Source organism: Pseudorca crassidens, chromosome 4 (genome assembly GCF_039906515.1).
Source record: "Pseudorca crassidens isolate mPseCra1 chromosome 4, mPseCra1.hap1, whole genome shotgun sequence".
In the NCBI taxonomy this organism is placed as follows: domain Eukaryota; kingdom Metazoa; phylum Chordata; class Mammalia; order Artiodactyla; family Delphinidae; genus Pseudorca; species Pseudorca crassidens.
In genome coordinates this window covers 194,927-210,618 of record NC_090299.1, presented here as the reverse complement: position 1 = coordinate 210,618, position 15,692 = coordinate 194,927, and the positions used below count along the sequence as shown (strand labels likewise).

The window sequence follows — 15,692 nt, the reverse complement described above, 5'->3', positions numbered from 1 at the left end:
CACCTGCATGCCCGTGGAGACGACGGGGAGGAGCTGCTCCGGGGCATCGCTGCGGCTGCCGGGAACCAACACTCTTTGCCTCTGACCCGGGGGTCGCGATCCCGCAGATGCACACGTGGGAGACTGTGCTGGGTCACCTTGTTAGCTGCAGAGAGAGCAGTCTCAGACCCTTCACGGTTTCTGACCTAACACACGCATCTTACACCAAAGAACAAGATGCACATTTTTTCCATTCAGGCAGAAAAATTAGGTAAACTTTCTACTCCATATATACACACAAAAGACAAAACCCATCTCACACCACACATACCTTACTAACCACTAGCCACACAGCCTTACATAAAACACCGTGACCACACACTGGATACCATCTAATAACACACACACGAAACAGATGGACATCAGGCCACGCACGACATTACATACCCACCTCCTTCTCCCCCTTCCTCTCTCTCCCTCCCTCTCCCCCTTCTTCTCTCTCCCTCCCTCTCTCTCCCTCCCTCTCTCCCCCTCCCTCTCTCCCCCTCCCTCTCTCCCCCTCCCTCTCTCCCTTTATCTCTCTCCCTCCCTCTCTCTCCCTCCCTCTCCCATCCCTCTCTCTCCCCCTCCCTCTCCCCCTCCCTCTCCCCTTCCTCTCCCCCTTCCTCTCCCCCCTTCCTCTCCCCTCCCTCTCCCCTCCCTCTCCCCCTCCCTCTCTCCCCCTCCCTTTCCCCCCCTCCCCTCCCTCTCCCCCTCCCTCTCCCCTCCCTCCCTCTCCCACTCCCTCTCTCCCCCTCCCTCTCTCTCCCTCCCTCCCTCTCTCTCCCTCTCTCTCCCTCCCTCCCTCTCTCTCCCTCCCTCTCTCTCCCTCCCTCCCTCTCCTCCCTCTCCCCCTCCCTCTCCCCTCCCTCTCTCTCCCTCCCTCTCTCTCTTTCTCCCCGCCCCAACAATACGACCTCACATCTTGCACATACAAAAGGTGTCCATCTTCTTTATACACACACACACACACACACACACACACACACACACACACACAAGAAGCCCCTGCTTCTTCAAAGGCTGAATGGTTCTGGAAAGTGTGGGTGGATGGGGTCACAGGCTCCCCAGTGCGAAGGGGCAGCAAGTTGGGTCGCGGATACTTGTTGCCAGGACCTTGGGGTGTATGTAAGCCCGTGCTGACCTTCCCCAGCTATGCTGGGGGAAGACAGAGGGGCAGACGTGGGTAGTGGGGAGCCGCCACCCTAAGGGCTTCTCTCGGGGAGAGCCGACTGCACACAGGCCACGGTGGCCAGAGCGCTCCTTTGTTTGAGTAGATAGGCTCATGGTCCGGTGCAGGTTTGTCAAGTGTGTTCAGTGGACAGATTCCCTGCTCGGCCTCCCACACGGATAAGGCTGAAGTCACGTCATTTTGATGCGGTGGAGAATCCAGATGCTGATTTGCTTACTCACCTCCCTGTCAGGTGGTGCTGGGGTGTGTGGCCTTCAGCAGCTGGGGACCGGGGAAGCAGTAAAGGCTTAGACTCTGGGAGGGACGCTGTGCTTCGGGACCAGACGGTCTGGCCGGCTCCGCCTCAGGGGTGCGCTCTGGAGAAGTGGGCCCCGTCCGAGAACCTGCCAGGCTGGCCGGGGCCTGGAGATGCAGGGGCTACGGAGGGGGGCACAAGGCAGAAAGCGCGCCCACCCCACACAGTCCACTCTCAGCCACAACCGCATGCCGGCCCCGCCCTGCCCCAGGGATTCGGGTGTGGACAGACTGATTCCTGCCCCCGAGTAGCTGGTCTTCTCCTGAGGGGAGAAGATAAAAACCAAGTAAACACCAAACAAACGGATGAGGCAGCGCCTCTTGGAAGGTGAGCTTTCTTCTCCAATATCATCCTCAGCAAAGATGTGCTGCCTTTGCTGCAATCTTGGCAAAGAGACGCCCCTCAGCTGCCTAATCACGAGCAGGAGGCAGTTCAAGGAGGACACATCAGCCTGAAAAAGCTTCAGTTAATGGCAGAGTGGGATGCTGATCGGAGCCTATATTTGGTTAAGAAAAAAGGAAAAAAAGAAATTGAAACAGATTTAGTCATAATTGTGTGCGTTGTATGTTATTTTAAACAAGCCTTTAAAGATGATTTTCGGCAGTAAGATGCAAGGTGGGTTTTGTGCGGAGATCACTAAAGGGTATGTACCTCCAAGCTGTGATGGTTCCAGAGATGTGCACGTGGGTTCCAGGTGCAGAAGGACACTTGTGTGGGTGCCGGTACAGCTTGAGTCAAAACCTGAACAGTGTAGATGCTTACGGTAAAGATAGTTGTCCAGAATTCAAACAAAACTCTTTCATTAAATGTGAGTAGAAAAAGTCAGTTTCCAAATGAATGTACTCTCCACATTATGTAAGTTTTAAAAGTTAAGCTTCTTATTTTGAGATAATTATAGGTTCAAATGCAGTTGTAAGAAATAATACCAAGATTCCTTGTACACTTTGCCCAGTTTCCCCCAAAAGTAACATCTTGCAAAACACAGATGTACTCTATCACAGCCATAACACAGTTGCTGATGTAATCCATGATCTTTTTAAGATTTCTCGTTTCACTTGCATTCGCTGTGTGTGTATGTGTGTGTGTACCTGACACGAGTGTATCGCGTGTGCGGGTCCGTGTATCCACGCCACAGTCACGATACAGACACAGGCCCCTTGACCGCTTTTGCCCACTTTCTAATTGGACATGTGTTTTGTTGTTGAGTTTGGAGCGCTCTTTATATACTCCGGATACCAGTCCTTCGTGGGGTACATGGTTTGCAAATATTTTCTCCCAGTCTACGTCTACAATAACCCTTTGTTAAGAATTGTTACACCTACAGGTCACTCTGAGAAGACTTGACATCTTCACTGTGCTGAGTTCTCTGATCCATGAAAATGGTGTCTGTCTCCATTTTTTTTGCGTCTTTATTGGTTTCTTTCATTACCGTTGCATAATTTTTAGCATACAAGTCCTGTGTACAATTTGCTGTTTACACCCAAGTATTTAAATTTCTTTGACATGATTGTAAATGGTATGTGTCTTTAATTTTGGTTTCCACACGTTCCAAATTGGTGTATAGAAATGTGACTGATTGTTCTGTGCTGCCTCCGCATAAGAGCCCTCTGGGCGGGGAGGGGAGTCCCACAGCAGAGCTGGAGCATCACAGAGGCGGAGAGCACAAGGCAGCATCACGTCCATTTATGTCAGCCCCACACAGGGGGCTACACAGGTGCCCTCAGGAGGAGTAATACTAGGGGAGCCATGGAGAGGTGTCCAAGGTGGACCTCGGGGGAGGGAGGAAGCTGGACAAGAGACTTCCTGCGCCCACAGGGGAGCTCTTGTGGAAGAGGGAGAAGGTGGTACCTCCCTCCTCCCTCCCTTCCAGCGCACAGAAACCTACATCTCCTAGCTCGGCCCCAGCTGTTTTCTCAGCTGTAAACTGCAGATAATAACCAGGCGGGAGAGGCTGCCTGCCCCCGCCCTGGGCGAAGGCCCGTGCTCTGGCACAGACCTTCCCCTGTCGGGGGACAGGTGGCCCCGCCCTCCTTCCTCTGCCGGGACCACCTCTGCCCTACGGGGCTGACTCTAATGACTAGTGCGGATTCGAGGCGCTTTGCAAACTGACCCCAGCCTCCTCTTCCAGGCCGGCCTTCTGCTACTCCTTGTGACTTGTTTGGACCTCAGGCATTGGCGGCGGGGGGCGGGGGGGGGGGGTAAGGATCTTTCCACAACACCTTCCAGGAAGTGTGGCCCCCCCCTCGGGGCGGTGACTTCCCGGCGCCCTGTCCTGCACCCGCCGCGTGGGCGCCTTCACCGCGGGGAGACCACAGAGGCCGCGGCCCTGCTTGGCCCCTGCCAGGGGACCCTGTTCTTGTTTCTGCGGCCGCCTTCTGTCCCGGCCGACGGGGGAAGATCCAGCTTCTGAATCGTCCCTCTTCCGCCTGGCGGGGTGGTGACCCCTGCCCGACCGCGCCTCCGAGGGCGGTCCCAGCCCACGCGCGGCTCCAAAAGCCGGCAGCCAGGGCGCGGCGGCGACTGCGAGGCGGGCGGTGGCCTGGCCCAGGGGCGCCGCGACTCCGCCCGGGGCGTGCTGGCGGGCAACCGGCCCTGCGCGCACCGCCGCGCCTTCCTGCTGCTGATCAGGGAGGCGGGGAGGCAGGCCTGGCGAGGCCGCTGCTCCAACGCCACGGTACGGGGCTCGGGGCTCGGGGCGGGGCTGCGAGCCGAGGCCGGGACCCCGCTGAGCCCCGACTGCCGCGCCCAAGGGCTCGCGCTCCTCGCACCCGCCAGCGTCCCGGTGCTCGCCGGCCGCCGGCTCTCCGGAGAATCGGACAGTGAGAACCCGGTTGCGGCCGGTCTGGGACCGACCCTCCACCTCTCGGGACCTGCGGGACGGCGGGAGCGCGGGGGCGGGGCCGCCGGCCACCTCAGGGTGGGACAGGCGCGGAGAAGCCCTTCCCTGGCCGCGGCTGAGCAGGGAGAAGGGGGCTTGTGTCTGCCCTCGCGGGGGCTGCGTCTGGGTCCTGCGACCCTCGCTGGTTTGGAAAGTATCCCTCTCCTGCCACAGGAGGGGGTCACCGTCCACAGCCAAGAAGGTCTCCTCCAGCGGTGCCCCCCCCTTCTGCAGAGCAAAACCCCTGGCACAGGCCTTGGCATCTGGCTCTGGCCCTTGCCCTCCCCACCCCCTTACCTGTGCCCTGGATGCCCTCCTTGGGTTTCTGACTCAGTTCCAAGGTCCCTCACAGGAGGCCTTCCTTACCTACCCAACCGTTCTCTTCATAGCTACCCAGCTGGGGTCTGCAGTGACCCGTCACCTGTTCTAGAACTGTCCCCACTGTTGTCTGGGACTGTGTTCATCATCACAGCCCCTGAGACCAGAGAAGCAGGCAGTGAGAACCGGGTCTGCCAGTTCCAGGGACCCAGCTCTCCTTATCTGCTTCTCCCCCAGACTCACCCCTGAGGCCCCAGTCGCTCTGCCCAGCCCATCACTCGCTGCCTGCCGGGCTCAGCCGGTGGACCTCTCTCCTCCCTTCCAGCCTTGGACGGGGCCCTGGGCAGGCATCTATCTGCACGCGCTTCCCAAAGCTGACCCCAGTGGCTGCCTTCCCCAGGGACCAGGCTGCAGTGCTGCCCGCACCGGCTCCCTGGGCTCCCCTCTCCTGTGCTGCCGCGTCTGCCTGAAGGAACATCGCTTGGCCTCCCTCAGGATCCCAGGGACTGGTTGGGCAGCCTTGGGTGGCCACAATCACGTAGTGCAGAGCTGCAGGTGGCAGCGGGACCCACAGCTCAGGGAGGCGCCAAGCGGCCGAGGGACAGTCAGAAGCAGAGACCGAGAGGAGGAGAGGTGTCAGGCGAGGCAGGAGGACCCCGCCTCGGAGAGCTTCTCGGGTGGCAGCCCCTCTTGGATGTCATTCCAGACTTCTTGGGGCCTTTTCCCTCCTCTCCTTGCTGGCTGGCCCCATGCTGGGACAGGTGGCCTCTGCAGCCTGGGCCTGGGGTCTGCCGGGACTCCAGAAGCCTCTTTTCTCTGCAGGACTCACCACGTCCCTGTGTCTAGACGCTGTAAAGCCAGAACTGGTTGGGGTGCATTGGTCTGAGAATGCAGAGCAGCGGTCTCCCCCAGCCCCCTGAGCTGCTCTGATGAGTCTGGGTGTGGACAGGCATCGGGCGGCCCTGAGAAGGCCCTTGGACACCGCGGCTGTCCCACTGAACTTCTCTCGTTCACAAGTCATTATGGAACAAACAAGAATCTCACCGGGAATTGTCATGATCTCTGCGTGGTCACGACAGGGAGCAGGGACCACCAGGTGTGCCCTGGCCAAGTCCGCGTGGCCCCTTGCTTACTCCCTTTGCGGCCAGATGAGCAGGGCCCTCGGGTTCTGAGGGGCAGTGTGAAGGGCCGGTGGGGCTGTGCTTGCAGTGAGGTCTGGGTGAGAGCCAGTGTGTGGGGCGGCCGCCAGCGTTCTCAAAGGACGTGCGGGGGCACCTGGCAGGCTGGGAACAGGTGGAAGGGAAATGCGTCACTGGGGGCAAACAGTTGTCCCCACGTCGCTGTCTCTGCCCCTCCGGCCACAAGCTCGGGGAGGAAGGAGGATGGGGCGAGGCTGGCGAGGGAGGATGAGCTTGGCTGCTCAGCAGGGCAGGTGTGGCTTTCTCGCCGCTGGATCAGGCCGGGCGGGAAGCAGCTGGGCCTGCGCGGAGCTCTTCCTAAACCTGGGAGATCTGCGCCCGGCTCTGTCCTGAAGAAAGGGAAGGAAAGGCAGCTGTTGCCTAAGCTCGGTGTCGCGTGAGGCCTTGTGGTCAGAGCTCCCTCTGGGTTAGGAAGCCTGGCTCTCGGAGCCTCCACTGTGGGGAACCTGGCCCGGGGCGAGCTCCTGCGTTGCTGGGTCCGCCGAGCTGGAGCGCTCACGGGCTTGTTTTGCGACACCTTCATCTCTGGGCCAAGCCGGGCCTGCCTCCCCCTCCCTCCTGCATAAGCCCTTGTCCACCTGGGTGTCCCCCACAGGCACTGCGTGTCCGCTGAGTGGCCCCCAGTGTGCTCCTCTGCCTGGCCCATCTGGGCAAACTACGCATGCACGTGGCTGGGGGCGGGGGCCCTCTCCTGTGCTCTAGCTCTGGCCGCACCCAGTCTAGGTGCCCCCTCCCGCTCCCGCACGGTGGCCACCTCTCTTCTGCTGACAGCCCTCGGGCCTTCTCCTTGGAGGGTCAGTCCTGGGGCGGACTTGCTGTCCTGCAGGCTCCAGCCAGGTGTGGCCTCTGTCTGCCCCTGGGACCACGCCTGCAGAGAGGCTGCTGGTCTGCGGCCCGGCCGTGCTGGCTGAGCCCCCGCTCCGTGCCTTCCCTCTGGCATGACCGGGAGAAAACCTGGCCCTGACAGGACCACTGGGCCTTTTCCTCCCGCAGACCAGCCAGCCATGCGCAGGACAGCAGGCAGTCGTGGTGTCTGTAGTGCCTCCTGGGCTGGTGCCGGCCTGTGTCTGCAGCTGTGGCCCAGCCTCGCACCCGTGGCCGACACGGTCAGCCAGCACTTCCTCCTCTCCACCGAGCAGATCAGCTGGCTCTCACTGGCCTACCTGGTGGTGTCCATCCCATTCGGCGTGGTGGCCATCTGGGTTCTGGACTCTGCTGGGCTCCGCTGGGTGGTGAGTCGGACCCCACACCGGGGCCCGCTCTGGGATGGGCGGGGTCCCCGAGTGTGGGCTCGAGAGCCGTCGCCTCCTCCCTAGATCTGGATCCCCAGCCATTGCATGGTGGGTGGAGGTTGCGGTGCTGGAGGGGGGAGTCTGGGCTGGTGGGCAGCTCTTCTGACCCCAGCCCTGCAGACCGTCCTGTGTGCGCGGCTGAACTTTGCGGGGAGAGGGATCCGCTCCCAGCCCTGCATGATCACTAGCCGCCAGAACCCATTTGCTCTCCTCACGGGTGGGCAGAGCCTCTGTGCCCTCGCCCAGACCCTGGTCATCTCTCCAGCCAAGCGGGCCGCCTGTGGTTTCCCGAGCACCAGAGAGCCACAGCCAACATGATCGGCACTGTGTGTGAGTCCCGGGGGTGAGGCCGACGTCCCCGCTGGCTTAGCGCGTGGCCCGGCACCTCTGCGCTCCCCGCTCCTGGAGGATGGGGACTCCTCCTGGGGGCTGGGGACCAGCCTGCCACTCTGAGCTGACACATGTCCCCGTCCATTCAGCAAACCCCCTGGGCATCCTGGTGGCCAGCCCGCTGTCTCCCACCCTGGTGAAGAAGGAGGAGGACATCCCCTTGATGGTGAGGGAGCTCAGGAGTGTGCGCATGTGAGTGTGTGTGTGCATGCATGCACATGTGTTTGTGTGCATGTGTGTGTACCCGTGTGTATGGTGTAGAGTGTGTCGGTGTGCATGAATGGCTACGTGTTTGCATGTGTGTGTACGTTTATGGGCTGAGTGTGCTAGTGCGTGTGTGCACATGAGTGCCGTAGTGGCGGGCTCGTGCGTCCACACCTGTCTGTGTGAGTGTGCACTTGCCACCTTCTGCGGTCACACATGGGTTGCACTCCATGCATGTGGGGTTTCCTCATGTGCAAGTATGCAAGTACTGGGCACCTTCCCAGCATCAGGCACAGCTCCAGGGACCGGGATGTTCGGTGGTTTCCTTGGCGGGGAGACAGCTCCGGAGAGGCGAGAGGCCGGCTGGCGCAGAAGGAAGCGTTTGTGGGGGGCGAGGGAGGGAGATGAGGGGGGCGAGGGAGGGAGATGTGGGGGGCGAGGGAGGGAGATGAGGGGGGCGAGGGAGGGAGATGTGGGGGGCGAGGGAGGGAGATGAGGGGGGCGAGGGAGATGGGGGGCGAGGGAGGGAGATGAGGGGGGCGAGGGAGGGAGATGAGGGACCAGCAGGCTCTGAGTGGATGTGAGGCTGACGGGTGGGGCCTGCAGCCAGAGGCCAGTGTGTCCGCTGAGCAAGGGGAGGGTGGCGGGAAGGGTCAGCCCAGGTGGCAAAACACTGGCGTGATGGACACCTCGGGGGCGTCTGAGGGGAGAGTGACTCCATTTGGTCCAGGATGACTCGGAGAGCCAAGGGTGTGCCGAGTGTCCAGGGAGAGAGCCAGGGCTTTGATCGGGTGGGGCAGTGGGGCAGGCTCAGGGCTGGGGGTTTGGAGGTGTGCCGAGGTGAGAGGGGCTTCCAGCTGGGCGAGTGTTGGGGTCATTCACAGAGGTGGGAGGGGGTCCAGGTGGCCGCTGGGTGGAGCTCCCGGAGAGGGCTGAGCTGAGGCTGTCGGTGTTGCAGTCATCTTTGGGTGGTATTTTGAAAGCTGGGTTTCCAAGTGCAGCAAAGCAGAGCAGCCCCAGCACAGCCCTGGGGCTTGCCGACGTCCACCTGGGGATGACCTGTGGGGGTAGCCGGCAAGGAGCCTGGAGCAGCGGGCGTGAGGCAGCCACACGCGTGTGCATTCGTGCGTACCCTCCCGGCAGCTGGGCGCCTACATCACCCCTGCTGGCCCCTGCTTGCGTCTGGGAGAGCACGCCCCCCGCCCCGCCCCGCCCTCCGCGGGGGCTGTCCATCCACCGCACAGAAGTTCCTAGCGGGGCTGGAGTGGTCAGTGCCGCCCGCGTGTGCTGTGGGATCCCGGGGCGGGGGAGGGGAAGGGGGCGGGGCTGCCCCGGGAGCCTCTGGCTGTGCTGCTGGAGCTCCTGGGCTGAGCAGCCCCTTCCCTTTAGCTCGCAGGGAACAGGCCTACATATCCTGGCCCCTAGCCGCGTGCTTTGGGGGCAGCATCGGCATCTGCTCCAGCTTCTCGTCCCTCCTGGAGCAGATCCTCTGCGTGAACGGACACTCCAGCACGGGTGCCGGCCCTGCCCTGGGGGCCCCGCGGCAGGACGGAGCTTTGGGGGCCTGTCACCCCACAGGCTCTCTTCTGCCGCTGCTCTCCCGCTGGTGGCTGTGGAATGGCCCACGACCTCCCCAGGCGCTGGGTTTCCACACTTGGACGGGGTGATGTGGGCGCTACTGAGATGCTGTGTGAAAATTTGTGTCTGCAGACAGCGGGGTGGTGGCCGTGGGGAGGGGGTGCTGGCAGAGCCCAAGTGTGTTCCACTGGGATTTCGTGTGGCGCTTTCCGCCATGCCCCAGCCACCCCAGCCCTGGGGGACCCGCTGATATTGGAGATGCAGAGGAGGGGGCCTTGCTCTGCTCATAGCACCTCTGGCCGCGCCCTCCACTGTCTGCATCAGCCCTGGGTGTGGGGTTCGGGCCTCTCGTGTTCCCAGCTTTTCAGGGGTGGCTGGCACTGAGGGGTGTCTGCAGTAGGCAGGCCCTTTCTCTAGCAATTGTTGAGCTCCTGGCTGGGGGTAGCGCAGGGAAATGGCGCCTCCGGGGAGGACACCTCTTCCCCCAGCCAGCGGTGCAGCCATGCCTTCCGTGCCATCCTGCCTGGGCCTCAGGCTCCGTTCAGTGACCCTGCCGTGGGCTCCCCGGTGACGGCGTACATCCTAAGGGTGAGGGCCTCCTCCGGGCCCCAGATGACAGGGTGCCCCCGCCTCCTCTCCTCCTCCAGGAATTTGCAGGCCTCTGCGGGGCTCTCTTCATTGCGTTTGGGGTCTTGGGGGCGCGGCCTCTTGGCCTGTACGTGGACCGGACCAAGCATTTCACTGGAGCTGTCAGGATCGGCCTCTGCCTGACATCTCTGGTCTGCATGGCCTTTGCCCTGGTGAGAGTCCTCTGAGCCGAGACCACCTTGCACGAGTCAAAGTGTGGTGCCCCGGGGTGGGGGAGTTGGCAGGTCGGCCGTAACGGACATCCAGACCCACTCTGACCCTGGGCACTGCCCCGCCCCTCAGGTGCAGGGCCTGGCAGGGTCTGGGCGTCTAGGGCTGTGGCATGTCTGACTCCTGCCGCATCCGTCTGTGCGGCTCGCTGCCCCCAGGGGTCCCAGCTGGCCGCCACCTGCTCGCCGCTTGGGCTCTTTGCTTCTCAGCGGTGCCTGTCGCCGTGTAGCTGGCTGTCGAGCACTCCTTCCTTGTGGGTGAGGGTGGGCCACGGGCCTGGTCCTCGTGCTGGGGTGAGTGCCCATCCCCCAACACTTCCCTGGGGACCCAGAGAGCCTCCCCTCACCCCACCCCAGGCCACACAGCAGGTGACCTGAGCGCCTGCCGTGTGCTGGCCTGGGCTGGCCGCAGGGCCCACGGTGACCAGAGCAGCGCCCTGCCCTCGGGATGACTACGGGTGCCGGGGCAGTGCCCCGGGCAGGGCTGTGGGCCTCGTGGCTGTGCAGGCAGCCCGAGGGTGTGCTCAGCATGGCGCTGCTGGCCTCCTTGACCGTGCGCCGCGTGGAGCTATCCTTCTCCACCTGCCGGGACGGCCAGGACCCGCTGGCCTGAAGGGTGAGGGCCGCAGCCTGTGGGGCCCCGAGGGCGCAGACCAGCAGGTCGGCCCCCACCTAGCCCTGGAAATCTCCCCTCCGTGCGCCTCTTGGCGACTTCCGCTGCCCTTGGTGGGTGGGTGCAGGGCACCCACGGCGGGGGTTGGGGGGGTCGGGTGGGGTCAGAGGGCAACAGGCCAAACCTCAGGCTCAGCCTGGTGGGAGCAGCCCTGAGGCCCTTACGAGAGCTCAACCTCTAACCCCTATGTGACTGGTTTTGAAATGAGATAAAAGAGAGACAGGGAGAGTCAGACAGTGAGAATGACAAAGACGGAGACAGAGAGTGTGAGAGACAGGAGTGGGGTCGCCACCAGAGAGATGGTTGCATGCCCTCGTCCCCAGACCCGCTGCGGTGACCTCGGGGCTCATGACTGTGAACCCACCTTTGGGGCCCCTTGGGGCTGGGACAGGATCTGTCCCCGGGGTCACTCTGAGGTCATGGTTAGTGGGATTCGGGGTCCCCTGCACCCGGGGGGGCACTCTGGCACTTGGGGAGCCTCGGCAGAGCTGGGCCACGGCCCCCCGGAGTCCACGTTGCTGGTGGCCGGCCTGTGCGTCCTTTTCAGCTGCTTTGCGGTGCTCTTCCTGCACACCCCATACCGGTGCCTGCAGGCCGAGGCCGACGCAGCCCCTCCGTCCAGGAAGAGGTGCGCCCGGCAAGCTCGGCGGCCACCCCCGAGGCCCCGCCGCGGCCCCCCCACCCCCACGGGCCCCAGCAGCCCCTCCTGGAGCTGGTGATCCTGGCTCCGCCTCCCTCCCCCTGGGAGTCCTCTGAGACGTCATGGGGCCCCTGCAGCGGACCAGAGGCCGGGGAGCAGCTGGTGTGATGAGAAGCGGGCCTGGGGCCGTGAAGGGGCAGCCAGGAGAGGCAGGCCCTGGTCCCCTCGGCTACACCAGTCACGCCTGAGGCTGGGACGGTACCAGCATCCGGGGGGCCCGGGGTCCTCGAACACAGGCAGGCCGGCCCAGGGGACTCCCTGTGGCTGTAGCAAGGAGAGCTGCCGCTGTGGAGGCAAGAGGCCGCTGACCAGGCGGGGCGCTCCGGCGGCCAGGCCAGACCCAGGGTGGCTGGGGCAGGGGCTGCGTATGTGCAGGCCGGCCTGGCCCGGGGGCACGGCTGAGGGGCGCTGAGTGGGCTGGGGATCCTGAGGGCCCCAGCATGGCTGAGTCTGGAGTGGACAGGTGTGGGGAAGGCCTTCCTTGAAGGAGCCTATCCCAGAGCCATGCTCAACCTCTGCTGAGCCCTGAATGAGCAGCCCCCCAGCCCGGCGCTAGCACAGGTGGGGAGAGCAGGTGGGGCCCGGCTGGGCCGGAAGCAGAGGGTGGGCCCCACGCAGATGCTCCCACCCCCTGAAGACCCTTCTGCCCCCACGGACACTCCCACCCCCAGGGGGGCAACTTCTCCCCCCGAAAGAGACACTTGCAGGCCGGTTTGTGGGTTCGCGTTTATTGAACTGGCCGCGGCCCAGTGGGGGAGGGGTGGCCCTCACTCCGCCTCCCCGTGGGTGAGCACGTAGCTCAGGGCCTTGTAGTCCAAGTTGCCTGCAGTGTCGATGGTGGAGAACTGGAACATCTGGTCAACCTGCGAGTTTGGTGGGGGTCGTGAGGCCCAGGCAGGGGTGGGAGGGAGTGGGAGGGTCCCCGAGGCCGCAGCCAGCAGGTGAATTAATCACAGGAACTGGACTCCAGGCTCTGTCTTGTTTCTGTGCTTGGGGGGAAGGAAGTGGGGGGAGACCCTGCAGAGCAAGGGTTGGGGCCGGGGCGGGTGTCTCCCTTCCTGGACACCGGACATCCCACCCTCCCCAAGGCTGCAGCCCCTGGGGGCTGAGGCACATCCCCCTCCTGAGCCCCCAGAGCCCCGAGAGCCATGCTTGGGCTTCACAGAGGGCCTTGGGGGTGGGGTGGGGGTGGGGGCCTTGGAGGGGGGGTGGGGTGAGGGGACAGACCTCCTCAGCCGTCATCTTGTCGGCCTGGGACACGAGCAGCCGCCGGATGCTGAGGACAGGAGGGAGGGGCCAGATTAGGCTGCTCCGGAGCAGGCATGGCCCTGACTGGAGGGGTGGCCCCGGGGGAGCCCCGTGACGGGTCCACATGGGGGGGCAGGGCTGCTCCGAGGTGGGTGTGCCCCCCCTTCAATCCCACCCGCTCACAGGGCAGGTGCCTCTTGGGAGCCTGGCTCCGGGTGAGTCCTGGGCACTGGGGTGGGGTGGGTGGGTGCCCACAGGGAGCCTTCCCTGACCCCCACGCCCCTGGGGGCCAGTGCCTGGCGCACCGAATAGGTCCGTTCACGGTGCCTGGCTGAAGTAGCCCCCAGAGGGGCTAAAGACCCAGCGATGGTCTGAATGGCAGTGACCACTGGCCCCGTGTGGGTGGGGCTGATCCGGCCCTCGGGTACCCTGAAAGCGGGGTGGGGCGGTTGGCACCCCTCCTACCCTGGTGGCGCCCGGGCACCTGCGGCCACACTTACTAGTCCTTGTTGATGCTGCCTTTGCCGTCGGGGTCCAGCATCTTGAATGCGTTGAGGATGGTCTCCTCGGCATCCGTGCCTGCCCACAGGAGGCCTTGAGTCCTGGGCAACTTGGGGTCCACGCCCTCGCCCACTCAGTGTCCTGAATGGCCTTCCCACTCTGAGCACCTGGGAGACCCTCAGCTCCCACCCCAGCGGTACTGTTCTCGGGGTCCCTTGGGTCCCGCTAGGCCCAGAGCTGGGCGAGTTCTCAATGAGGGACAGAGGCCCCCATCAGTGGGCGAAGCGTTGGGTCTGGGCTGTCAGCTCACCCACCCTGGGGGGCTGACAGGCCCCACAGATGTGGGTCCCGGAATGCCAGGTCCTGGGGCTTTTCAAGGGATCTGCAGATTTGGGTTTCTATGTGAGACGTGTGGCTCTCTAAGCGCTTGGGACCACGTAAGCGCACACGCTGCGCTGGCAGACCTGCGGGCTGGCCCACTCACCGCTCAGCTTCTCCCCAAACATGTTCAGGAACATGGTGAAGTTGATGGGCCCCGAGGCCTCCCTGAGCATGGCGTCCAGCTCCTCATCCTTGACGTTGGTTTTGCCTGTTGCAGACGTCAGGGGTGGGGGGGGGGTCACAGGGCAGGAGTGTCGCCTGCCCTGGCTGCCTTGTGGTCCGAATAGGTGCCCCACGGGGCCACCCCCCTCCATCATTCTCCAGGCAACCCCAGAACAAAGATGGGACGACCGGAGAGAGGGAGGTGAGCCAGTGCAGGCACCCTTGGCCCAGGCGTGGTGGATGGATACAGGTTCTGAGGGTCAGCAGAGCCCCAAACCCCAGCCCTGGGAGGTGGACTGAGTGGGGGAGAGAAGCCGGAAGGCCTGTGATCTGTTACCTGGGTGTGAGGGGGCACCCCCCAGGTAGAAACCAGCCTGCCCCCCCAGCTCCAAGGGCAGGGCCGCCTCAGGCTGAGGACAGCTGTCCCCAGGTGGGGAGGGAGGCAGGGCCGCGGGCTGGGCCGTGCCGCCTGCGAAGGACGAGCCTCTGGTGGGTCTCTGTGTCCTCTCCCAGCTGCACTCCTGGGCCTCCTGACCGTGCCGGGGGTGGGAGTGCCAGCCTGCCCCGCGCAGGGGCAGCAGCGCCTTCCTCGAGCTCTTTACCATCTCCCGCTCTGGGATGCCCATGCTTGGGTTGTGCCACCCACCCCGTGATGCCCTCTGCCCGCCCTGGTCAAACTAGAGGGGAATTTCTCCCCAGGAGAGGCCCCCTCCTCCCCAGAGCCCACGGGAAGTCAGGTCAGGCTTTAAGGCCCAGGAGCGGAACGAGGCTCTGGGACTGGAGCCGGAGGGCGGGGGAGTCGGGGTGCTGTGCTGGAGTTCTGCCCCCGGGGGCACATACCCAGGGAGGCGTAGGTGTCCTTCAGGTCCTCCTTGTCAATGAAGCCGTCTCGGTTCTGGTCCATGAGTGTGAACGCCTGGAACCGAGGCCAGGTTCACTGGGCTGCACCCCCTTTCCTGGCTCTGGATCGAGGGTCTTGTCACCTGCATTACACTTCCCAGGGGACCCCTCAGGTATGAGCTTCTGGGTGGAGGGGTTCCCGGTACAAGAGCAGGGCCTCACCTCCTTGAACTCCTGGATTTGGGTCTGCTCAAAGTTGGAGAAGACATTCGATGACGCCCTCTGGGCCCGCAGGGCCCCCCCCTCCTTCTTCTTGGCCTTCCTGCTGGCCTGAGATGAGAACACCAAGGCTCAGGGTCCCCCAGCCTGACCGAGGGTCTCCTTGGGGGCAGCCAGGCATTTGGGGAGACTCAATGCAGAGGATGGGTGCACCGTGGCATTTGGGGCTCCAGGGGGCCCCAAGCCCGTGTCCCTGGGCTGGGGCAGCTGCAGGTGCTTGGCATGGTCAGAGGGACCCATGCGGGGTTCACCCTGAACTATGCCCTGCTCAGTCTGCAGTCCAGCCAGGAGGAACAGGGAGCAAGTGAACCGTGCCGGCGGCCAGAAGGTGGAAGGGCTTGTTCTGGGGACCCCACTAGGGTGAAGGCCAGGACCCCCACCTTCCAGCCCCAGGCTGTCACCAGGGCTTTCACAAGGCACAGATCTCCCCCAAACCCCAGCACACACAGACCCTCACACATGTGCACAAACTCAACTTGTGTGCACACGTAATCAGGCAAAACACACTCATGCACGTGACACGTGCACACACACCCATCCACACAGTCCCACACGCACATCAGGTACAGACACACTCGTGTGTGTACACGCAGCACACTCACCATGCCTGAGTCTGCCTGATGCGATGGTCTGTGCCCTCCCTGCTGAGGTCGTCCGTCTTAAGCTCTTACCCAGTCCCCCAGGACA

The 15,692-nt window shown here is 63.5% G+C and overlaps 2 protein-coding genes across 4 annotated transcripts; one reads left to right on the top strand and one right to left on the bottom strand.

Moving 5' to 3' along the window:
- The first annotated feature begins 1,810 nt into the window (after positions 1-1,810).
- On the top strand, positions 1,811-11,613 carry SLC49A3 (solute carrier family 49 member 3). Its single transcript, XM_067737122.1, is given in 15 exon segments — positions 1,811-1,832; positions 3,971-4,179; positions 6,974-7,132; positions 7,313-7,466; positions 7,469-7,522; positions 7,672-7,748; positions 8,930-9,014; positions 9,017-9,053; positions 9,183-9,307; positions 10,022-10,164; positions 10,381-10,420; positions 10,423-10,485; positions 10,488-10,515; positions 10,729-10,828; positions 11,110-11,613. Coding segments are annotated over 15 exon segments (1,800 nt in total).
- A 693-nt stretch (positions 11,614-12,306) lies between these two features.
- On the bottom strand, positions 12,307-15,656 carry MYL5 (myosin light chain 5). 3 transcript variants are annotated; one of them, XM_067734772.1, is made up of 7 exons: positions 15,608-15,648; positions 14,949-15,056; positions 14,727-14,802; positions 13,828-13,932; positions 13,343-13,421; positions 12,822-12,870; positions 12,307-12,457 (listed from the first exon to the last, which is right to left on the bottom strand). In XM_067734772.1, exons 1-7 carry the CDS (start codon positions 15,608-15,610, stop codon positions 12,362-12,364), a joined length of 516 nt encoding a protein of 171 aa, XP_067590873.1. In that variant the 5' UTR covers positions 15,611-15,648; the 3' UTR covers positions 12,307-12,361. The 3 variants fall into 3 exon arrangements, with proteins under 3 accessions (XP_067590873.1, XP_067590872.1, XP_067590874.1); XM_067734771.1 differs by having other exon boundaries at positions 12,439-12,578; positions 15,608-15,656; XM_067734773.1 differs by lacking the exon at positions 12,307-12,457 and adding an exon at positions 12,465-12,583 and having other exon boundaries at positions 15,608-15,653.
- Between the last annotated feature and the right edge of the window lie 36 nt (positions 15,657-15,692).

Bases quoted from the DNA above. Each gene is read 5' to 3' on its own strand.
- MYL5 (XM_067734771.1), bottom strand. The intron at 13,422-13,827 runs GTGAGTGGGCCA...TCCTGTGGGCAG, and splicing joins GTTTGGGGAGAAGCTGAGCG to GCACGGATGCCGAGGAGACC. The intron at 12,871-13,342 runs GTAAGTGTGGCC...TCCTGTCCTCAG, and splicing joins GGCAGCATCAACAAGGACTA to CATCCGGCGGCTGCTCGTGT.